Raw genomic sequence first — 23,332 nt, 5'->3', positions numbered from 1 at the left:
TTCATGTGAGCCAGGATTTCTAACGCGAGGGGGTGGCTCGCTAGAGACCCATAGATTGGAAACAGGGGTGTGGGGCAGGGGGCTGGCCCCAAAGAAGAGAAGAGAAGAGCAGGTGCAGGCGGGGGTGTGCATTTCCTCCCGAGTTCTCCTGACTTGTGCTCTGGACTCCTTTGCCACCTGAGCCCAGCCTCCCGGGCCATCCTCGGGCCTGCTCCTGCATGGGAGCCCTTTGACTGGGCATGGGGGGCCCCCTCACTGCCCCCTCTAGGCAGTCCTTCCCTGCCTAGAGCACTCCCTCCTCTGGCTGTTGCTCCAAGTGCTGCCCTATGTCTGGGCTGCCGTTCCCTGGCCTTTCTACTTCTAGGCCCAGTGCCCTTGGTCCTCACATACGGTCCTGTACCGGCCTCGGCGCTTCCACCACTTTGATTCCTCTCCCCAGCCAGGTGGTCTGAATGGGCCCAGATCAAGGCTTCCATATGGCAAGTGTTCAGCAAGCAATCCTGCCTGAAGCTTGGAGTGCCAGAAACACAGAGGACCTACTACGTGCCTTGAACACGGCTCTCTAACACATGAAGTGATTAATCACTGAGCCAGAATTGCCTCCATAGTCTCCCTGGTCCTCCCCGAGGCTCAGGCACCTGAAATATCATTGTCCCATTACAGATGAGGAAACGGTAGCTCCGACGGTTCAGACGGCTGACCCAAGGTCACACAGCAAGGAAGTAGCCCGTCCCAGCCTCTCCTGCTGCTGCACCCCCACCCGGGGGCTGCCTGGAGCAGTTCCGGCCACCCTGGGGCCTATCCCTCCCTGCTCCCTGCACCCAGCAGCTCACTTCTGGCACTCATCCAGCACAAAGGCCCGCGGGTGGTCGTCTCCGGACATGGTAATGACTGTCTCGCGCTCGAAGGCCCCTGGCCGGGTCTGGTCTACCGTGTGGCGGGTGATGGTGGATGTGGTGTAGCTTGTCCAGTAGAGAGTGTCCCAGCCACGGTGATAGGCTAGGCCTTCCACAGAGCCCACGTCTGCAAGGAGAGAGGAGCAGTCGTGCATCGGGATGGGGCCAGAGAGCAGAGCTGAGGGGGCAGCCTGGGCAGGCCCTCGAGGGGAGGGCCTGGGACACCCGCTCCTCTGGCACATGTGGGGCTGGAAGGGGATGTGTGGGAGCCAAGGAGCATGTGGGAGCACAGCCCTTGGCACCCCCCACCTTCCTGTCCTCCCCTGTTTTCTACACAAATGATCCATGGTCCAACACCCTGACCCTTTCTTCCTGCATCTCCCCACCGCTGGGTAGAACTGGCCTTATGGATTTTGGTAAATCATGTCCAACTTGGGTGCGACTGGGAGCTTCCAACTGAACAAGACTTGAACAGATTGTTCATAAGCATCTTAAACTCACGTTAAAGAATTAAGTGCCCGAGTAATGGAACCACAGCTTAAGAGAAAAAGACTCAGGGGTTTGGGTGGCTCCTCGCTGTGTGACGCTGTGGTTGCCAGAAGGCTGCGTTAATAGAAGTGCTGTAGCTTAAGCGATGGCCCAAAAGGAGGGGACAATGCTTGCCGGTCTCTCCTGATGGAGCTAGATTACAGACGTCTAGTTTAGCTTGGTACACATCTTTAGACAGGCATGCGGACTGGACTGCGTGGAGCAGAACATGTCCAGGGAGGCTCAAAGGACGGATCTATGTTTATCACCCTGTATACCAGCATCTAGCTCAGGGTCTGGCAGGTCTTTGCAGACAGGATGGATGAGGAAATGAGCAAATGAGCGAGTCAAAGGACTAGGGGTTATCCAGCCTGGAGAAGAGAAAACTGTAGGGGAAGAATACAGCAATTTCCAAAGAGCTGAAAGGCCATCCCCAGGATGACAGCTCTAGCACCCACTACTCTGCGTGGAGCGCGCCCAACGGGTGCTGTGCTGTGCTGAGCTCAGCTTCCACACCTGCCCTTCGAGAAAGCCGAGGCTTGGACAGCATAGGAAACTTGCCCCAGTGCCTGGAAGCCTGTGTCTGGGGTTGAACCCAGCCTGTGGCTGCAGACTGTGCTGTGTGTACCCGCCACAAAGAGGAGAGCCTGGGCTTACTCTGTGCAGCCTGGCAGCAAACTAGGGCCAGAGGGCAGAGTAAGAAGGGAGCAGAGTCTGACTCCAAATGAGGAGAAACTTCCAAGTAACCGTAATGGGTGTGGTGTGATTTGCTGGCTGTTTGCCAGGGATGCAGTCCCAGCTGGGATTCAGGGCTGGGGCCCGGTGGGCTGGCTGATGGCTGAGGGCTTTTCTACCTGGAGTCGGTGCCGGTCCTCCCTACCCCCCTTCCTGGGGAAGATCGGGGTCTAGGCTCACTCTCTACAATGGTGGTCCTCCCCGAGCCATCGTCATTGATCTGCTGGATGTTTCCGAAGTGGATGTCGCTGAAGAAGATGCGATTGGGGGTGCCCGGGGAGGTGCCTGCTCGGTAGTCGAAGGCCAGAGCGATGACATTCTTCATGTGTTCAGGATCCTCGAAGGGTTGCACGGGTGCATTGAGGTTGCGCTCGTCAGACAGGTGGATGCTCTTGAGGATGGTACGCTCCGAGTAGAGCAGATAGCCGGCGTACTCGCGGCACGATGCCCCGTCTTCAGCCAGCATCCCATGGGCGCAGGCGCAGGCCCGCTGCCCGCCGCCCCGGTACAGGCACAGCTGCTGGCACCCACCATTAGCCACTGCACACACATTGGTGCCTGGGGGGGGGCACAGGGAAGGAGATGGTTACAGAGGGCAGGGCCCACCTGGGGAGAGGCTCCCCGGTGCTTCTGACACCTCAGCTGAAGGGGGAGATTCTGGTTGGTGCACTACTCTGCCTCCACAGACGACCCTCCAGGCCTCCGCCCTCAGCACCCGGGTGTGTCCTAGGGCTCCTCAGCCTCTCCTTACCGCTCTCGGGTCTCTGGAGCCTTTGGAAAGTCCCCCTGTGGGCCAGGCACCTCTCCTAGGCCCTCTCACTCTGGGGGATCACTCCCAGGATGGGGGCCCCTATGGGGCTCGCCCAGAGTCCCAGCCTCACCTCTCTGCCGGTCCCGATTGAAGACTTTGATGTCTTTGAGCTGGACACCAATGCCTGTTCTCAGGGGCACAGAGTCTGTAGCATTGTCTTTACTCCCACGTTTGATGGAGCCATTGGCATGAGTCCTGGGGGAAGGGAAGGGCCAGGCCATGAGCAGGGTGTTGGCAGAGGCCAGGAGGGAGGGAACACGTGGCGGAGGCGAAGACCAGGGCAGAAGCCCTCACCTGTCACTCCAGTAGATGAAATCCTCAAACACAGACACCGAGAACATGTCCATGTTGTTGCTGGACAGAACCACCTCACGGTTCTCTCCCGTCTCCAGGTCAATCCGCTCAATCTTGTCTGTCCGGGCGTCGCACCAGTACAGCTTCCCATCCTATAGGCCAGAGGCACCCACCTCACCTCCAGTGGCCAGTGCTCCCCACCAGCCCGGGTGTCCTGGGCAACAGGGATGTCCCACTCACTCCCGCCTCCCGTGTCGTTCTCTTTCTTCTCCGTGTCATCCCTGCCCTCTGACCTGCTGATCCGATCACCTCTAGGCATGCCTTCCGTCCTCACTTCCCAGTGACAGTCCCCCTACTGTCTCTGGGGTGGCAGGAGTCCTACTCTGGGTCAGGAGCTGGGCCAGAGGACCCACGACTACCCTGGGTCCCTATCACCCCACCGAACCAGGGCTCATCACGGGGAGAGTCAATGGGGAGCAGAGCAGAGGATAAGGGGAGGCTCCCCCCAGAGCATAGGGCCCAGATATCCCAAGGGCTCCAGGGCCAAGCCACCCAAACCTGATAATCCACCGAGATGCCATTGGGCCAGCTGATGCTGACATTAACCAGCACGACTCGCTCAGTCCCGTCTAGCCGAGACCGCTCAATCCGTGGGTACTGGCCCCACTCAGTCCAGAACAGATACCTGTGGGGTGGAAGAGGTAGAAGTAGGGGGTCAGTCCCCAGAGCACAGAGGAGAGAGGGTCTTATCGGCGTGGGCTGTGTAGAGTGACAGGCCAGACCCGAGCCAGGGCTGGGAAATGGACAGCCTGTCTAGCTTCTTACCCCTTCTCTGGGTGGACAGTGATGGCCCGGGGCTTATCCAGACCCTGGGAGATGACCACATAGCGGAAAGAGCCATTGAGCCGGGCCACCTCGATGACGTCAAAGCCCTGGTCCGTCCAGTAGATGTTGCCTGAGGAGGGAGTGGGTGGAGATTAGGGGGACTGGGTGGGATCCCTGTACCCGGTCCCTTGCCAGCCCCCAGATCCCTGCCGCTCCCTGGTCTGTCGCTGCCTACTCCTCCTCAGACTCCTCCTAAGATCCCACATACCCCCAACCGGGCCTCTGCCTCACCTGGAGGCAGCCAGCCCGCCCAGGACCCTCTCATGGCTCACCTGCGATCCAGTCCACTGCAATGCCCTCCACGCGGCCAATGCCGTTGGTCACCACATCCTCACGCCATGTCTGGTCTCGCTTAGCCCGGCTGATGGTGCTTAGGCCCATGTCCACCCAGTAAATGGTGTCATTTTCTGGAGGCAGAGGAGACAACGTGGGGATGTCCAACAGGGGACAGGCAGGCGGTCAGAACCAAAAGGCATTCAAGATAGAGGTGAGTGCTGGGGGTCCAGGTGGTTTGGAAGGGAAGACCCCCCTGGCGGGGGTCGCTGTGGTGTCTCCCCCTCCAGCTGTGGTCGGCGGCCTCTCCCTGGGCTCCCAGAGCAGAGCACCCCCAAGGGCATGTCCTATTCCCTCCTGCCACCAAATCACTCACCAGCATGGAAGTCAATGCCGACAGCCAGGGAGGTCCCCGACACTGGAACCAGGGCATCTGACTTGTCATTGGGATCCAGGGGGATTCCCCGGATTCCTTCGTGCACAGAGTACAGGAGAAAGGAACCCACACCTGAAACACAAGGACTCTCAGGCATGGGCCTCAGCGATACCCCTTTAAACTTGGGGTCTGTCACTCTCAAACCTATTGTTGTCTCCTTCGTCCCGGCATCTTCTCCCAGCCTTCACTCCTCCCCCTTCAACACACAGACACCTTAGCCTGAGGCCTGTAGTGGGCCTGGGAGGTCACCTGGCTGCAGGGGTGCGGCAGTGGGACAGACGCCGGCTCTGGGCAAGTGCCTGCGAGGCTGCTGGCCCCCACTAGAGGGCAGGAGAGACCTGACTTTCTCGCCCTCAGAGGGGGCCCTGTCACCGGCTGGCTCACTACCACCCAGCACCCTGAAAAGCTGTTAGGAAGAACCTGGGGAGGCTGAGGACACAGTGGAACTAGAGGACTCCTCCATGGAGACTTCCACCTTGGGGTCCTCTCGTCCTCTCCGCTGTGGCCTGTGCCACCACACCCTCTCTCAAACACCTGAAACTCCATATCCCTGACTCCTCACTCCTGAGCCAGTCTCATTCTGTTTTCCCACTTCTTTTTCTTTTTAGATTAAAAAAAAAAGATTTTATTTATTTATTCATGAGAGACACAGAGAGAGAGAGAGGCAGAGACACAGGCAGAGGGAGAAGCAGGCTCCCTGCAGGGAGGCCGACCTGGGCCTCGATCCTGGGACTCCAGGATCACGGCCTGGGCTGAAGGTGGCGCTAAACTGCTGAGCCACCCGGGGTGCCCTTCTTTTTAGATTCTAAAATTTTTTTTATTTATTCATTTGAGAAAGAGAGTGAGTGAGCAAAGAGAGAGCATGAGACGGGGTGGGGGGAGGAGCAGGGGGAGAGGGAGAAGCAGGCTCTGCGCTGAGCAAGGGGCCTGACGTGGGGCTCGATCCCAAGACCCCGAGATCATGACCTGAGCTGAAGACAGATGCTTGACTGACTGAACCACCCAGGGGCCCTGTTGTTTTCCCATTTGTCTTGAGGCCCCACTATCAACGTGAGCCAGAGCCTCCACTGCCTTTAGCCCTTGATGCAGCATGTCCCTGAATGAATTCCTCAGTAGGCTCTGGTTTCTCAGGCTCCATGAAAAAAAGGATTCGTGGTCAAGGGAGTTTGGGGAAACCCCAAACATTAGAGTCTTCTCTCGAGAATCATTCTTAGTGCACATGAGCATATTCAAGACTCTGAGAAGTTCTGCAGCAAAAAACACTTAAACTTTGTTCAACCCAGTGCTGCTTTCTGTAACATCTACCCACATCAAAGAGGGAGGTTCCCAGGAGCGCACTTTGGGAAGTGCTGTCCTGGGGCAAATTCATAAATCAGTCAGCAAGTTCTTGTGAAATGTCTGAGTCTCATCCTTCTATTCAACCCAGCTGCTAAGCCCCATCTCTTAACACTGGGCTCACGCTAATAGCCTCCCAACTGGTCTAACTGCCTCGGTTTCTCCCTCCCCCACCCAGCCGGCTCTCTGCCGCCAGGTTAATCTGCCCCAAACACCACTTTCCAGGCACTCCTTGCTGAGCACCCGCAGGAGGCCCGCCCTACCCAACAGCTGAACACCTAGGAGTCCCCCCTACCTCCTGCCCACCCCTTGGGCTTGGCACCTCAGGGCCCCTGCACAGATCCTCCTCTGGCTCTGGACCTTTTCCTTACTTGTCCTTTCCCCTTGGATCCATGCACTCAAATCCTACTTGTCCTACAGAACCCAGCTCACGGCACACCTCCTCCATGAAGCCAGCCGTGGCGCTGCTGACATGTATTTCTCCAAAATTCTCCTGTAGGCACCGAGAGCCACTTCACAGTCTGGTTTCCCCTACGTGTTGGCCCCGTCTCTGCTTAAGACTGCGCGGTACAGGGACAGGCCCTTCTACCCCGTGGCTTCCCCTGCGGCACCGAGCACAGGGGGGACTTCCCAAGCATCTAGCCCAGAAGGCACCTAATCATCTGTGATAAAAACAGTCCTGTTCCCCAGGTGAGGGGAGGCAGGTGGGGCCGTAGGGTAGGAGGGGTCGAGGCTGGGGAGCCGGACCACGCAGGGGGTGGGCACTGACCCTCGCAGGCCTGCTGGCCACTCCGGAGGCTGTAGCCGGCTGTGCACATGCAGGAGCGGGTCGTCTCAGACGTAGGCAGGCAGAGCTGGGAGCAGTCACCGTTGTTGACACTGCAGGGGTTGGTGCCTTCGTGCTCTGGGGTGAGGGTAGGGGGACAGGGAAAGGACTGAGGTGGCCCTCCTTGGGACCTCACTGTCAGGCATGCACCACTTGGGGATAGGATGGTCACCGCCTTCACCCTGGACCTTGTGCGGGGTCACCACCCAACCCACACCCAGGTCTTTCGTCCTCGAAGGCCCCTTGGCTCTTGTGACCGGGTGGCTGTAAGCACGCACGGTACCTTTGTGACAATGAGAGGGAGGAGCCCCCACCCCCCGGGGGCTGCGTGGAATCTCTGACCCATGTTCCTTCCCATTCACCACCTTGCCCAGGGATTGTGCTAGCCGCCACCGCCCCCCCCGCCACCCCCCCCACCCCCGGCCGTGGCCATGGCCCCCTGCCTCACCCAGCTGGATGCTCTCGTCATAGACCTTCATGTGCATCACCAGGGTGGTGCTGTTCCGCAGGACCACGGACTCCGAGCCGTCAGCCTTGTTGCAGGTGCCCATCTTCTCTGACACCTGATCCGCCCACCACAGCTTGTCCCCTGGGGAGGCAGGAGGGGATGAGACCCTGGGGAGGGCCCCACCCCCAGGCCAGCCCAACCTGGTTTCCCCCAGGGCTCCCCACCCCATCCCTGCCCTCACCCAGCAGCCCTCACCCATGATAGCCAGGGCAGTGGCCTTGCCCAGCTGGCTCCGCATGGCATCGATGACCTCCAGCTCACTCCCGTCCAGGTTGCAGCGGTTGATGGTGTGGTTTCCGGAGCTGATCCAGTAGAGTTTGCTCTCAGGGAAGTCGATAGCCAGGCCTGGGAGAGGGTGGTGTCACTGCCAGAGAGCCTGGCACCTGGGCTGGGGGCTGAGGGATGTGAGGTCTTGGGGAAGGGTGGTGAGGACAAGCACTAAGCTAGGAGTTCAGGAGGCAGAGCGGCGACTGAGGGACTCCGGGGCTGTACTGAGTGAGGAATTAGGGAAGAGCCGTAGCGCAGGCAAGGCAAGCTCGTACCCACAGGGCCCTTCTGGCCACTGAAGAGCAGGGTACGGTTGCTGCCGTCCATGTTGGCCATGCTGATGTTGTCCCCATCCGTCCAGTAGAGCTTCCTGGGAAGGTGTGGAAAAGTGAGTCAGGCCCCTCTTCTCCTCCCCCGCCCTCCACGCTCCCCAGCCCCGGGCCCTGGACGGACCCACGCAGCGGGTGGACAACAAGGCCGTGGGGCTGCTCCAGGCCCTGTACCACTGCATTCTTGAAGGAGCCGTCCAGCCGGGCCACGTTGATCTGCTTCTTGTTAGTGTCATAGCTGGTCCAGAACAGGTTTCGGGACACCCAGTCCACAGCCAGCCCGTGGGCATTTGGCAAGTCTGGGGGGGACACAGCGGGGAGTTGGAGATTGGGTGTTTGCCGGGCATAGGTCAGCAAGTGGGAGGAAGTCGGGGACTGGCCTGGTTTGGGGGGTGGTGGGGCTGGAGAATGAGGATTGGGAGACCAGGGTTGGAGCAGTGAGAAGAAGATTTGGAAAAGGACTATCAGGCCCAGGGGGGAGTGGAGATGGAGTAAGGGCCAGGTGGGGGGCGCCCACACCCACCGCGGGGGCCCAGGGCAAGGGCAGGACCTGCAGAGACGACGGTCTCCACGCCCGTGCCATTGATGAAGGCCCTTTTGATGGCCTGTGTCCTCACATCGGACCAGTAGACGCGCTGCTCGTGGGCATCATAGTCCAGCACCGTGACGTTGTCGATGTCAGGCACCGTGAAGGAGATGATGTAGTTGTAGTAGGGGGCATCCAGGTCCACCCCCCGGATCTCCATCTGACGTGCGTACAGCAGGAACTTCTTAAACTCTGTGGGGCACGTGGCAGGTCACTGAGGGCAGCCCTCTACCTTCGTGCTTCCTACCCACCCAAGTTAGGGTCCCTCCTTCTCCTGGTTCCTTCCATCTGCTGCTGGCCATTGGTCATCAGGAAGTGTTCCCGTTGGGCGTCATCTCCCGGCCTGAGTTCCTGCGTCTTCTTGCAGTGGCTGTCTCTGGAGCCTCTGCCACTGGGCCCCTCCTAGCTGGGACTGTCTTCCCTCACTTACAGCCATGAGCCTGGGTATCTGACACCTTCCCCCGCAGCTTCAGTTTACCAGTGGATCTTGAAGGAGGGGCCTCCTACCATAGCAGGTGGTGTTGTCCTTGTGGAGCTTCATGAGGTGGGGGCAGGCGCAGGAGACGGTCCGGTTGTAGTTGATGAGACACAGGTGGGAGCAGGGGCCCCGGCCCCCATTGGCCTCACAAGGATTGGGAGCTGTGGGGGCCGGGGAGAGGAGTGAGGAGATCCTGTGACTTGCTGGCCCCTACCTGGCCTTTCTCACCTGGACCACCACCTCTTCCCCGACTCGTGCCCTCCCCATTCCAGCATCACCTGTGGCCAGACCCTCTTCTGTCGGCAGACTCCCCCACCCCCCGCCTTCCTAGCAAGCCCCTCATGCTCTCACGGCCCCCTCTTCTCCTAAGGGCTTCTAAAGAGGCTGCAGGCCCCTTTCTGGCCCCTTACCCATGGGCTGCCGGGAGGGGTGGTACACCTGCAGGTCAAAGGGCTGGGTATTGGTCCTCTGTACCACGGTGACATTGTGGCCGGTCCACTTGTTGGCCTTGGCTAGCGTGTTTGTCCGCCAGTCCGTCCAATACACCTCCCCCCCATACAGCGTCACTGCAAACGGGTGCGACAGGAACTCGTGTCCCCGAAGCACCTCCATGTGGCCGGAGCCGTCGTAACGGGCTGAGTAAATGGCATCTGACCTGAGAGCGTAGTCGGGGCAGAGTGAGGATGCTGGCTGGGGCCATGCCCGGGCCCGCCGCCCTCCCCCCAAGCCCTCCCCCCAACCCTAGCACACTAGAGCAGTCCATCCTTCTTCCTGGGCCTTGCTGGCCGGGGAAGGCAAACAGAACAACGTGGAGTGAGAACCAGAGTGGTTCAAGGTCTAGGATCCCAATTCACACGCCCTGAATCTCTTGGCTCGCTTCTCCATAGGGCCACGGTAAGCACACAGAGGGCTTTGATGGGGTTGGAAAGAGGCACCCCCTCTGAGCAGACCAATTATCTTCCCCTGGGCAGATAAAGTGCCCTAGCAGAGTGCACAGATTCGTGAGTGAGGACAAGACGTGGCATTCCAGCCTTGCCCATGCCTGGCCAGGCACCCCTGTGCAGGGTGACAGCCCTACTTCCACCCTCTTCCTGCTACATCTGTTCCCCCTGCCCAGCCTCTCCCCTCACCTTGGACCTCCTCCCGGGCCCAGCCCTTGGTGGCCCCAGTTCTGGCTCCAGCTGCCCAGGCCTTTTGGCTACCAGGCCCTGGGACTCCTGGCCCCACCCTATCCTTGGAGGAGAGGGAGAAGCTTGAGGTCTCTGGACATGTGGTGGGGGTGCTGACCTGGCATCGATCCAGAGGATGCGCTTCTCCAGGTAGTCCACAGTGAGCCCATTGGGCCAGCCCCCAGAGCCTGTCTCCCGGTGGATGGTGCGGCGCCCAGCTCCACTCATGGAGGCGGCCTCGATGCGGGGCAAGCTGGCATCCCAGTCTGTCCAAAACAGGATCCTGGGGAATGGGGAGGGAGTCGGGGAGGGCCAAGGTTGAGGACCTGGAGGGGGGCTATTATAGGATCTTTGGTAAAGGGCAGAAGAGGTGAATAGCATTTGAAGAGGCAGATGTCCCTGACCCGGCTGAATGAGGCTTCAGAGGGGACCATGGGGCCAGAATTGGGCTGTGCAGGGTCCTCACCCATCCCGTGGATCCAGTGCAATTGCCCTCGGGTGCTCAATGTCACCGGCCAGAAGGGTGGTCCGAAGGGTCCCATCTAGCTTGGCCACCTCAATCTGGTCCAGATTACTCTCCACCCAGTAGATGTTGCCTGCAATCCAGTCGACAGCCAGACCCTCGGGGGTGGCCAGGCCATACTGAATCACCACCTCGAAGCTAGTCAGGGCTGGTGAAGAGAAAATCATGGGCGTGAAATTACAATATACTAGGGAGCCTGGATGACTCGCCCTCAACCCTGATGCCTCTGCCAATATCTCTGATGCACCCTGGCTTCGTCTAGGGTTCAAAGATACCCCTCCTCCTCACCCAGGGCCCCCTGCCCCACCCCCAGGAGGTCAAATAGGAGAGAAGAGGCCTAGTTTCCACAGCCCTGAAGAAGGGGAGGTGACAGCTTTCTTCTGCTTGCAGCTCTCTGAAGGGCTAACTCATGGCAGGAGGGCAGAGCAGAGCAGAGGGTGGAGGCTTTGGGGGACAGGCATAGAGTCAATATGAAGAGCGCAGAACTTCCAGAAGTTATTTCATAAACTGTCTTGAAGATTTTTCCATGGGAATACATATATAAAGTATTTTAAAAACTATTGCATCATGGGAACATTATCACCATCTACTTAGCCATCCCCTTGTCAATGAACGTTTGGGATGGTTCCAAGTTTTCTCTATTACAAACAAGACAAGCTCCTCTAGTAAGATGTGCTTCTTTTTTTTTTTTTTTGATGTGCTTCTTTCAAGTCTTTGCTCAGATGCCTTCTCGGGGGCCTTCCTTGACCACTCAATTTAAAATGCCAGGCCCCATTCCCCCTGGCCCCCTTGCCTCCCTTTATATCCACAGCTATCCCCTTCTGCTGTATTCCGCATCGTACTCATTTGTTTTGTTCACATCTGATGGTTCGTTCCCCTGTCACCTAAGCGCCATGAGGGCGGACGTCGCGGCCTGTTTTGATCGCTGCGACTCCCCGGGGCCCTGTGTGCGTGGCAGACGCTCCGTGTGTGTGTGTGTGTGTGTGTGTGTGTGTGTGTGTGTTATTAATGAAAGGTCAGTGATGGGTCAGGCTGCCGTTGGACAGAAGGCAGGATTCAGGTAGCCCGTCCCTAAATGGCTTTTTCCTTTTAAGCTTGCCGTTCTAGGATTTGGGGAGCTCCAGGCCATTCCAAAGAAAGGCTGATCATTTTGTTAATTATCAGGCTAGCAGCTCTGCTGACGATAATTACGGGGCGTCAGGAACTGAGACCCACACAAAATCTGACCCAATTACCGGGGAGGTGGGGGGGCTAGGGGCCTGGGCTCGCGGCCTGGGTGTGGGGTGCCGCTCTGCGCTGGCGCCCCTTCCCGCCCGCGTCACCTCCGTTGTCCAGCAGCTTCCCGCGGTAGATCTTGTCCTCCACCACGTCGGTCCAGTAGAGCGCGCTCTGGCTGAGGTGGAAGTCCAGGGCGATGGTGTTGCGCAGGCCGGGCACCAGCACGCTGTAGTCCCCCTTGTGGAGGTCGATGCGCCGGATCTCGTGGCGGTTGGAGAAGATGATGAACGGCTTGAAGGGGTCTGGGGGGGTGGGCAGGGGGTCAGCGCGGGAGCAGGGGTCCCCGCTGGCCGGGGCCTGGGGCCGACGGAAACCGCAGCCCCAGCCCCGCCCGCCCGCCCGCCCGGTCACCTAGGCTGCGGCAGCTCTCGCCGTCGGGCTCCAGCACCCAGCCCTCGTAGCAGGAGCACTTCACGCTGAACTTGTTCTGGTCGCACTTCTGGCTGCACTTGAGATGCTTGGCACAGTAGCTCTGGATCTGGCAGGTGTGGTTGTCGGGCCCCAGCTCCATGCCCAGCGGGCACGAACACACAATGCCTTCGCCAGGTGCCACCGAGCAGTTGTGGCTGCAGCCCCCATTGTTCAGGGAGCACTGGTCTGCGGGCGCACAGCAGGAGACGGGGTCAGGCGGAGCCGGGCGGGGGGCAGCCCAGACACAGCCCTGGCCCCCTGCCCCTGGCACCCTTCTTTTCCGTTTCTGGCAGAGCCTCTGTCCCACCACTTCCCAGGCTCCCTCAGGACCAGGGTTGGGAGCCCAGCACCCCCCACGGGAACCACCCTCCTCCTCCCCTGGAGGAGCACCCCATCAGGGCAGTACCTGGTCTCTACTTCCCTGTCCCTTCTTGAGCCCATGGTAGGGGAGGGCAGCTTTTTGCCCGTCTTGGAGGGTTGCCCTTTCCTCGATCTCCCCCGATTTGGGTGTGACTGGGGTAGGGTGTGGCCGGGAACGTCCTGCTGGGTTCTCTGACACACCCTGAGATCTGCCCGCCCTGACTGATGACCCATCAGCAGTCCTCCGGGCCAGTCCCAGCCTGCCCTCCCCCCTGCCCACCCCCCCAGGAACAGATGCTCTGCCTGGGGAGGAGGAGACAGGTCCGCTCTGCTCCTCATCCCCCTGTCACACCACGCGGCCCTCCCTGACCCCTCTTTCTTTTGATCCTTGAGCGCAGGGCCTCCTCGCCCCACCTTCTCCATCTGCGAGGTCTAACCCTCCGTCCTTGGGAACCCGGTCACATCCCTCCTCCTCTGGGAAGCCTGCCCTGACCACATCAGCACACAGCCCTGCTGTCTTCATTTCTAAAGCCAGCTCTGTGCTTTGGTGCCGCCTGGCTGTGGGGGAGGCCTCGTGCCTACAAGAAGGGGTTGCCCTGCGCCATCTTGACAACACTTTAGGAGCCCTGTGACCCTGACCACTTATTTAATCCCTCTGCCTCAGTTTTCTCATCTGTAAGATGGAGACGATAATTCCACCCGCCTCGAAGGCTGTCTGGTGCAGTAGCACGCTCTGACAGTGTGGTGTGCCCGCACAGCCTCTTGCCCGGGGGAGTCTGAACTCGACAGGGCTGTTGGCAACTGCTCCGGCGTGTCCTGCCCGGCAGCGGGAGCTGCCCTTGCTCTCCCTGAGACCTCTCCCCGCACAGAGCTTGTCCTGCTCTGGCTGCACCGGCCCCGGCCCCAGCCCCGGCCCCTTCCCCAGGCCCCCCCCTCCTTCATGGGGCCTCTTGGAGGCCTGGGCCTCACCGCAGAGCTCTCCCTCATCCGAGCCATCTCCACAGTCGTCGTTGCCATCACACAGCTTGTCGAGGGGCAGGCAGACTGAGGTGTTGTTGGCGCAGGGGTGCGAGGGTGGCCTGCAGGCCAGGGACTCGCAATTCTCCTCATCCGAGTTATCTTCACAGTCACTGTCGCCATCACACACCCATGCTTTGCTGATGCATCGAGCTGAGGGATGGGCATAGCGTGAGGGGCCAGGCCTGGGCAGGAGGGCTCCCCATGCCTTTCTCCCCAGACCCAGTGGGGCTTCTCGCATAGGGTCATGATTATAATGCTGTGGGGTCCACTAGGAACCTTGAGGCTTTCTTTGCCAGACTCACGCAGGCAGCAAAGAAAGCAAGAATCTGAGGAGGGTGCTGAAGCTCAGCTCTGGTGTCAGTTTCGGTTCCCAGGGCCCTTAGTGCGGGCTCTGGCTCCTTCATCACCCCTCCCTCCGCCCCCCACCCCACCCCCAGCCCGTGCATCATACGCAAGCTTTTCCTGTGCAGGCCTTTGCCTTGCAGTGTCCCCACCCCCATCCCTCACTGCCGCTCCTCTGCACTCAGGACGATCTCCTTCTGTCCATATTGCCCCAGACCACGCTCCCGCCCATCCTTCTTTTTACCAGAGTCTTTGCAGCCAAACTTGACATTGGGGTCACAGACATGGGTCACTCCCTCACAGCTTTTCTCATCACTGGAGTCCATGCAGTCAGTGTCGCCGTCACAGCGCCACCGTAGGGGGATGCAGAGACTATCCAGCCGGCACTGGAACTCATCATTGTGGCAGCCCCCAGGAGGCCTTGTGGCTGCAGGGGGAGGAGGGACGGCATGGGAGGGGGTGGTAGGGGCTCCAGGTCAGCCATTCCCATGTCTGCCTTCCCAACCCGCCCTGTTTCGCTCTGTCCTAGAGCTATGAGCTGAGGCAGGGACGGAGAGTTCTCTGAGCCCCGCTGACACTTCTTGGAAGCTAACTAGGAGTCAGCAAGGTCACACCTCCCGGGACCCCAGCCATCGGCTAGTCTATCGTCTATTTTACACACCAGTGGTCTATTGGATAAGTAATTTGCTAGGCCAGAGCTTGAAGGCCCCCACCTTCGCCTAGCCTCCGTTTTAGCCAGTCACTCCACACACACTCAGCGGGTGCCTCTGGTGTGCCAGGTACTGTTCAGGTGTCACTGGGAGCAAGATAAAGTCTTTATCCTTGTGGAGCCGAAGTTCTAGCGGGGAAGATACCTAACTGCAAGGAGTGATCAAAACCATGGAGCTGCAGCTGGGTCAAGGCAAGAGAGAGAGATGAGGATGCCACCGACGGTCAAAGAAGGCCTCTGAGCAGGTAGGTGTTTGAACAGAGGCCTGAGTGGCACGAGCCATGAGAACCTGGGAGGTGCAGCCCAGGCAGACAGAACAGCCAGTGCAAAGTCCCTGAGACAGGACGATGCAGAGCATATTTGCAAAATGCCCAAGGCATATTTGAGGCTGTTCGGCTGAAGCAGAGTGAAGGAGAAACGGGTGGCAGGAACACAGGTCAGAGAGGTGGCGGGAGCCCTGCAGGCCACGGAGTGGGGCCTGGCATTGGTTCAAGCGTGTGGGGAGCCAGGGCAGGCTTGAGGGCAGGGCCGGGGTGTGATGTGACTCATGTTCCGCAGGATCACTGTGGCTGCTGCACGGAGATCTGACTCAGGAGGCTGGGAAGGAGCGGCACCCAGAGGCACGGGTGAGGGTGCAGGAGCCACACCTCACTCTCAGAGGCTGCCCGCCTGCTCCTCCCACCTGCCCGCCAGGAATACGCCAGGAATACGGTCAATGCTCTCATTTCAATGCCAGCATCTCTGCATCTCAGCCGGGCTCCCAGCTGAGCTGAGCTGAGCTTCCTTCCTCAGGGCCCCTGAGCCTCTTTCTAATTGGATTCCCTTCTAGGATTGTCCTCTGCAAGCACCTCCTACATCTTACCATCTTCCAGCTTCAAAGTCCTTCAAAGGCCTCAGTGCTTGACTTTCAACTGCTAATGTCATCAGCCCCTTTGGGCACAGCCTCATTCTTGCTGGCCCCTCCAGCCTCAGGGGTCCCAACAGGGCAGGCGCCAAAGTGCTCAGTGTCACCCTCTTGCTACTGGGTTTTCCACCCCTACCTGCCTTCCATTTGAGGACCCTCCCTTGTGTCCATTTGGCCACCGTCCAATCCCTCATCAGGGTCCAGTTCAGACCCCTCCTCTTCCTAAATGGCCCCAGACCACTTTAGCTCACCACCATGCTTCACAATCGCTGCCAGTCATGACAGGTCCGCTCCCACGTGCCAGGCCCCCACACATCTCTCATTTCATGGACGAAGAAGCCAAGGCTCAGAGGAAATGACTGGTCCAAGGTCACCCAGCTTGTACGTGAGGGCAGAGTGCTTTTCCCACCACCGCGCAGGCCTCCCGTGGTTCTTCTCAGAATCCCAAGGGACTATTACTTGTCCCACCCATCCAGCACTTCTGAGATGGCCCTTGAGAACCAGCGACTGTTTCCTGGGCCTCAGGTGACCCTCCCTGCCCTCCCTGCCCTCCCTCTCAGTCCTGGGCCCAGCGTGGGAGCTCCTGTTCTCAGTACTGCTCTCACTGTGTACACCTTTGCTCTACAAGCACAGGTTGTTAGCTGGAGATCCAGGGGCCAGATAAGGTCTGCGGTAAAAGGAAAGACTTTGGCCTGCAGTATTTTTAAGGCTTTTAAAGTCCATTGCCAGTTGTTATGGGTTGATTTGTGTTCCCTAAAGAGATGCTGATGTCCTAACTCAAAGTACCTGTGAAAGTGATCTTTGGAAATAGGTCTTTGCAAATGATTAAATTAAGAGGAGGTCATTAGGGTAGGCCTTAATCCAATATGTCTGTGTCCTCATATAAAGAGGAAATCCGAATGCAGAAATAGGTGCACAGGCGGGGAGAAAGCCACATAAAGAAGAAGGCAGGGATTGGGGTGGAGCACATGCAAGCCAAGGAATCCCAAAGATTGCCTGCAAACACCGAAAGCTAGGAGACAGGCCTGAATAGATTTTCCTTCACAGCCCTCAGAAGGAGCCAACCCTGCCAACATTGTGGACTTGGGTTTCTGGCCTCTAGAACTGAGACAAGAAATTTCTGTTGTTTAAGCCACTCAGCTTGTGGTACTTTGTTATGGCAGCAAGAGGAAACTAATACAACAGTGTTTAGAAATGGGTAGGCTTCACATAAAAATCTGTGTTTCTGGGATGCCTGGGTGGCTCAGTGGTTGAGCGTCTGCCTTCGGCTGAGGTCACGATCCCGGGGTCCTGGGATTGAGTTCTGCACCAGGCTCCCCACAGGGAGCCTGCTTCTCCCCCTGCCTGGGTCTCTGCCTCTCTGTGTGTCTCTCATGAATAAATAAATAAGATCTTTAAAAAAATAATCTGCATTTCTGACTTCTCTCAAAGCCAGGGCAACCCTGGGTCTGCAGTCTTCCATGGAAACAACAGGCCAGAGCCGAGAAACCAACCTTCCTTGAGAGGGTCTATGCCTTCCGGAAACTCGGCCCCTGTTGCCCCCTAGCTGGGCCCTGGAGGCTTGGGCCCAGAGTACTCTGAGGAGCCATCAGAGGGGACTCTCCTTTGGTCCCCACTGTGCTCATGCATCCTTACCCCCTGAGCATCCCCTTCTCAAGCTACCAGCTTGCGAGCACAGGCTGTATGCCGAATGCTTTTTGTGCATGATCTCACTGAACCCCCACATCAGCGCTGTGATGTGGATGCTATTATTATCCCACTTTGCAGATGAAACTCACAGAGGCCCATGGAGATAAAGTAACTTGCTCAAGGCCACCCAGATAGTAAGCTGCAGAGCTGGAGCTCAAACCCAAGGCCACCCAACTGCAAAGCCCGTAATCACACCAGCGTGTGACGATGGTTTGTTGACAATCTCTCTCTCCCTCATGATGGGCAATTCCTGAGGATAAGAGCTGTGTCTGGGTTATCTCTGGTTCCCAGATGTCAATGGCACACAGTGGGGGGGGGGGGGGCACGACCGAGGGACGAAGGGATGGAGGGACAGAGGGACTGGCACATGATGGTCCTGCTGCACCTGCTGGCCCCCAGGCACCCACCCTGGTTGGTGCAGTTGGCATGGGTCTCATCACTGTAGTCTCCGCAGTCATTGTCCCCATCACAGGTCCAGTGCTCAGGGATGCAGCGCCCACTGTTGCACTTGAATTGAGTGCTGGAGCAGGAGTGGCTGCAGCCGGCCTCATCACTGTTGTCCCCACAGTCATTGTCTGGGGGGAAGCAAGAACGGGAGAGGGGAGAAGCAGGTCAGCAAGCAGCCTTCTCTGTGACCCCAGCTTGGGGCCCCCACGCCCACCTCCCCTTTCCCACCCCAGCGTCCCTCCCCGCTCCCCCACTGAGAAAATAACAAACAGAAAAGACACAGAAACTGCATAGACTGCAGCATGCACCATGGCCCACGGGACGGGGCGGGGGGGACGGGTTGAGGAGAGGTGTAGACGTGGGGCAGGCCCCACGAGGGCCTTTCCCTGAGTCTTGTTAGGTGGTGGGTGGGAATTGGACATGGTCCTTTCCCTTTCTCCTTCAGGCAGGGTGTGGGAACAGGGGTCAGCTTGCTTTGGGAGAAAGGCAGAGATTTCTCCGGTTTGGCGGGGAGTGAGGTGGGTGGAGTGTAAGTGAGGCTGCCCTGCTGGGGAGGGAAGGGCCGAAGCAGGGCCGCCCTGAGCTCAGGCACTGCTGGGCCCCGCTGGGGATGCCCAGCTCACAAGGGGTACTGCCTGCAGCTGGGAAGGGTCAGGGGTCACCTCTGGAAGGCATCTGAGGGTCACTGAATGAACGGTCCTGCTTTCCAGGCCTCGTGGGTGGGGGCTACGGGCCTTCCCTCCACATTTTCAGGACGCTTGAGAAGACTGGGGTATGGCTTTCCCCCTTGAGGTGTGTTCCTGCCTCTTTTCCACCTGGATTTGCTTCTCTCTCCTCCCCTCTGAGTCTTGGTCTTCTTGTTTCCACCTGTCACCTCCTCTCCCTGCCCTCCTTGCTTCTTTCCCTTCCACTGTCTGTCTGTCTCTCTCTGTCGCCTCCTGTCTCCCTTCTCTCTCTTCATGTCTTAGGAGCTCTCTGGAGAGGGGAGCTGCCTGGGGTTCCTGAGAAGTGGCCCGAGGCCAGCTGGGGCTCTGGGGTGATGGTGCATGTGCTTCTATGCACTGACCGGCAGGCTCAGGACAGGTCTTTTCGTCAGAGCCGTCCCCACAATCCTTCTCTGAAACACAGAAACCGCCAGGGCAACCATTGGCACACGAGACACGGCAAAGATGAGGGGCAACGTGGCGTTGACCCAGTACATCCTCTCACACATTAGCTAGGGCTGGAACCACTGGTGCAACACGACACAACACACAGACACAACCAGAGCCCTGAGACGGCACACACAGGACGATCCACTGCCCCCACGGCTCAGGGCTGACATCACATGGTCCATGGCTGACCGCCAGGTGGGCTCCCGAGCCTGAAGCCAGAGCCTGGAGGGTGTACCAAGAACCCCAGGAGCTGGAGTTTGCAGGGAGAAGGGAGTTGGGCACTGGGATCCTCTCACTCTGCCCTTTTAGCCTTTCTCACTCATTTCTCCCCGGCCCCCACGCTTCTGCCAGAGAATGGGCAGCACAGGCCCTGTCTGGGGAGGAGTGGTTCAGATGGGTGACGGGGAGGGTTCCCCCATGGCATTTCTGGCTTGTCCTCATTTCTCTCAGCCAACTTGGCAGGGCTTTAGTGAATTGTAAGGAGGCCCAGCTTGGTTCTAGAACCCCTTTATTTCCCACCAGGACCTGGCTGTGGCTTCTAGCTTTCCTAGGAAGCAGGGCAGGTTAAGAGGGGTAAGCTCTTACCATTGTCACATCGCCAGTTGATGTTGATGCATCTGCCATTGTTGCAGGTAAACTGAGTCAGGGGGAAGCAGGTGGGATAGGCTGTCAGGGAGAAAAAACAACTGAGTGGGGCCCTCCAGCTTATACAGCATCACACCCCTGGGAAGGGGGTGCAGGGTCCCTCCTGGAAGCAGCAGCCATAGCCCAGCCAGCCAGGGGCGGGAAAGCTAGTGGTGGGAGCTGAGCCTGAAGCTCTGCTCCTTCATCCCCATCCCTCTGAGCCTCCCTTTCCTGAGCTTCTATAGAGTTCCCAGCCGCCTGCCCCATGCTGAGGGTCCTATGCCTGACCTCACTGAATCCCCATGTTGGTGCAGACAAAACAGAGGCCACAGAGATGACATAACTTGCTCACGGCCACCCAGGGACTAAGGTTCGGGGGCCCTCCAGCACCCTGGCCCCAGGGCACGTTCTCACGGGCCCCCCCACCCCTGTCCCTCTTACCACACGAGGCCGACTCATCGGAGCGGTCCCCACAGTCATCGTCCAGATCACACGTCCAGGAGATGGGGATGCAGCGGCCGCTGGCACAGGAGAACTGGTTGGGTGGGCAGGTGCGAGCTGGAGACAGGGATGGTGCGAGCATTCATAGTTCTGCACCCCCCCCCCCCAATCTCCCGTTCTTTCCTCCTATCCTGTCTCTCAGGAAGTCTTCCCGAGGGTACAAAGCCATTTCTCTTAGAGAAGTTCAAAGCCATCTACGTGGGGGGTCCGGCTGGCTCAGTCGCTTAAGCGTCAGACTGGCAGTTCTGGCTCAGGTCCTGGTGTCAGGGCCGTGGGATGGAGCCCGTGCTGGACTCCGCCCTGAGCAAGGAGTCCGCTTGGGGTTCTCTCTTTCCCTCTCCCTCACCCTCTGCCCCTACCTCTGCTCACACTTGCTCTCTCTCTGTCTCTCTCTCAAATGAATGCATAAATAAAATCTTACAAAAAAAAAAAAAAAAAAGCCAGCTGTGTGGTCTGACACCCATCTGCTTCACCCTATCTCTCAAGGGGTCCCTGGTATCCTCCGAGGAGATCCACCCTCCTTGCTCCTGTCTCCAACCTGAAGCCACACTGTTCCCCGCAAGCTCAGATCTCCGAGCCACCCCCGTTCTTCTGGGGAAAGGGAGAGAGCACCCCTCTCCTGCCCGCAGTCCCGTCCTCTCGGCCCTGATGCCCCGGGCTCCTTTCTTTCCCGAGGCCACGGTCTTCCCCGGCTGGGGCCCCCCGCCCCCACCTCCCTGCCAGTCCACCCCGGACCCCACACCTGAACAAGTGGCATTGGACTCGTCTTCACTGTTCCCGCAGTCGTTGTCGCCGTCACAGAGCCAGCGGTTGGGGATGCACCGGTTGTTCTCACACTTGAACCGGTCGGAGGGGCAGGTGTGCTGATCTGGGGGGGCAGGCGGGTCAGTGGAAGGCAGGGCCCAGCTCGCCCCGCCGCCCCTGCCCCGGGCCTGCCATCCCCGGGAGGCGGTGAGCGACTCACGGCAGAGGGCCGGGGCCTCGTCGCTGTTGTCCAGGCAATCGTTGTCCCCGTCGCACTTCCAGCGCTCCTGGATGCAGCGGCTGTTGGCGCAGGCGAACTCGCCCGGCTGGCACTGGGGTGGGGGCACGTAGGACGGGTTCGCTGTGGGCGCCACAAGGGGTTGGGGGGAGAGTCAGACCAGGCCGTGGGACAGGCGCTCAGCGCTCTGTGCTAGGCTTGCCTGCCGTATTATTTTAAATCATATACCGAGAGTCATTTTTTCTAGGGTGTAATTCTTCACCAACAAATAATAATCTGGCTGGAAACCGCAGCTCTTTCTCAAGCCACAAGGGTGATGTTTACTTGAATACTTTCAGTATTTCAGTGTGGCCTGAGAATCAGCCGCTTGCAAGAGAGCCTAGAGCCCCCTCACCCCCCACCGCCCCTGCTTACTTTCGTCCCTCCTGAGAAGACCACGCCTCACCCGCTTCCTCCACAGGCTGCCTCTTGGAAATCGCCTCTGGGACCCCAGGGCCATGTCCTGGTCTTTGGGCTTTTTCCTTCCCAGATGTATCGACTCCACCAGAAGGAGTGAACACAGGCCCCAGAGCTTGCAGGCTCCAGCCTCCTGTCCCCCCACACTCCCACCTCCCCATCCGTCTGCCCTGAGCTCTCAGCAGTAAAACCACTAGGTCTTTGGTCTGCGTTTGCATGGGTGACATCAGGAAGCCCAGCAACCCCGTCGGCCCCTGACCCTGCACCCTGCACCTCTGCCAGATGCCTTTCTGACCCACCCATCTCTCATCCTTGCTCTAATCCTGGAAACTTCTGTGCACCCCCTTGGGTGCCTACTCTCTCTCCTGCGGCCCTGGACCACTGGGCTTTGGTATGTGTTACCTCGCTCCTCGGTACTGCTTCCCAACTGTTCTTCTCTCCTCTTGGAAAAATCAGTGCTGACTTTCGTGCTATTAGACTACACCAACCCCGGCTTCTACGGGCCCCCAGGCATCTTAAGGGGTTTTAGCGGCTGACTCAGTGTCACTTTTCCCCAATTCTCTCCTGCTCTAATTCTTGGTGATTTCAGTGTCCGTGTGGATCCTTCCATCACCCTGGCCACTCGGTTCCCCTCTCTGCCGATGCTCTTGCCCCCCACCTGGCCTCAGTCACTTATTCTCAGCTGTCTGCTAAGGCCCCACCGACCCATTTTCATTTCTGGGATTCTATCTTAAGGAAGCCATCCAGAATATGGGAAGGCAGGAAGGTGTGGGAAACAGCAGAGTAAGTGGTGGAAAAAACAGGCTCTGGGGCTGACTTCCTGGGCTCGAATCCCTATTTGAACTTTGGGCCTCAATTTCTTCATCTGTATACAGGGGATAATAATATATACGTTCCCTATAGGAATATTTTAAGGAATAAACAAGCTACTGCATGGGAAGTGCTTATAATCATAATAATCATAATACTTGTCTGTGCTTAAGAAATAAATGTTAGCTGTCATTATAACAAGGGAGAAACAACCTAAACACCCTACAATAGAGAAATGGTTGAGAAAATGATGGAACGTTCACTAATGAAATATCTTTCAGTCATTAAAAATCTGCTTCCATCTCTATGACCTACTGTCGAGTGATGAAAAGCAGAAAACAGAATAGCATGTGTAGCACGATTCTGTTTAAGTAAAGGCAAAAGCATAGAGAAATCTTTGGGAGGGTGTGCCCCCAAGTGATGACGGTGACACCCGTGGGTGGTGGTATTTGGGGTGACTTGTACTTTCTCCTTATGTTTTTCTATATTGTTCATTTATTTATTTTTTTACAATGAGCATGACCTACTTTTATTTTAAAATATGCTATTTAATTAAAAAAAAAAGCAACAATGACACAGTAAATGCCGTGACACCCTAAGAGGGCAGAAGACATTTTATATACAGTCTGATCCCAGCTGCATACACCCAACCATGTAACCCACCTGGCCATAGAAAGATGGTGTTCATTTACCACAGTGCTAACAATATACTGGTGTCTGTTGGTGGGCTTTGGGGTTTTTTTCTCTTCTCTAATTTCCAATATTT

At 58.0% G+C, this 23,332-nt stretch overlaps 1 protein-coding gene across 2 annotated transcripts in view; it reads right to left on the bottom strand.

Moving 5' to 3' along the window:
• Positions 1-23,332, bottom strand: part of LRP1 (LDL receptor related protein 1) — an 80,721-nt gene that overhangs the window by 23,256 nt on the left and 34,133 nt on the right. Inside the window, exons 16-43 of one of the 2 annotated variants that reach the window (XM_072842869.1) lie at positions 21,283-21,423; positions 21,061-21,186; positions 20,259-20,375; positions 19,779-19,859; positions 19,106-19,156; positions 18,000-18,167; positions 14,535-14,717; positions 13,898-14,098; positions 12,509-12,754; positions 12,202-12,399; positions 10,823-11,027; positions 10,475-10,639; positions 9,598-9,842; positions 9,217-9,348; positions 8,674-8,901; positions 8,248-8,422; positions 8,070-8,164; positions 7,723-7,872; positions 7,468-7,608; positions 6,963-7,097; positions 4,799-4,930; positions 4,422-4,556; positions 4,090-4,219; positions 3,823-3,949; positions 3,265-3,416; positions 3,041-3,165; positions 2,340-2,717; positions 834-1,023 (exon numbers count right to left, since the gene is read on the bottom strand). In XM_072842869.1, the coding sequence (XP_072698970.1) occupies positions 834-1,023; positions 2,340-2,717; positions 3,041-3,165; positions 3,265-3,416; positions 3,823-3,949; positions 4,090-4,219; positions 4,422-4,556; positions 4,799-4,930; positions 6,963-7,097; positions 7,468-7,608; positions 7,723-7,872; positions 8,070-8,164; positions 8,248-8,422; positions 8,674-8,901; positions 9,217-9,348; positions 9,598-9,842; positions 10,475-10,639; positions 10,823-11,027; positions 12,202-12,399; positions 12,509-12,754; positions 13,898-14,098; positions 14,535-14,717; positions 18,000-18,167; positions 19,106-19,156; positions 19,779-19,859; positions 20,259-20,375; positions 21,061-21,186; positions 21,283-21,423 (4,552 nt within the window). The remainder of the gene's footprint in view (positions 1-833; positions 1,024-2,339; positions 2,718-3,040; positions 3,166-3,264; positions 3,417-3,822; positions 3,950-4,089; positions 4,220-4,421; positions 4,557-4,798; positions 4,931-6,962; positions 7,098-7,467; positions 7,609-7,722; positions 7,873-8,069; positions 8,165-8,247; positions 8,423-8,673; positions 8,902-9,216; positions 9,349-9,597; positions 9,843-10,474; positions 10,640-10,822; positions 11,028-12,201; positions 12,400-12,508; positions 12,755-13,897; positions 14,099-14,534; positions 14,718-17,999; positions 18,168-19,105; positions 19,157-19,778; positions 19,860-20,258; positions 20,376-21,060; positions 21,187-21,282; positions 21,424-23,332) is intronic. The other variant, XM_072842870.1, reaches the window with a different exon arrangement.

The sequence above is a fragment of the Canis lupus genome, chromosome 11, assembly GCF_048164855.1.
Source record: "Canis lupus baileyi chromosome 11, mCanLup2.hap1, whole genome shotgun sequence".
In the NCBI taxonomy this organism is placed as follows: domain Eukaryota; kingdom Metazoa; phylum Chordata; class Mammalia; order Carnivora; family Canidae; genus Canis; species Canis lupus.
The sequence above is the reverse complement of the archived record's forward strand: the minus strand, read 5'-3'. Positions and strand labels throughout refer to the sequence as shown.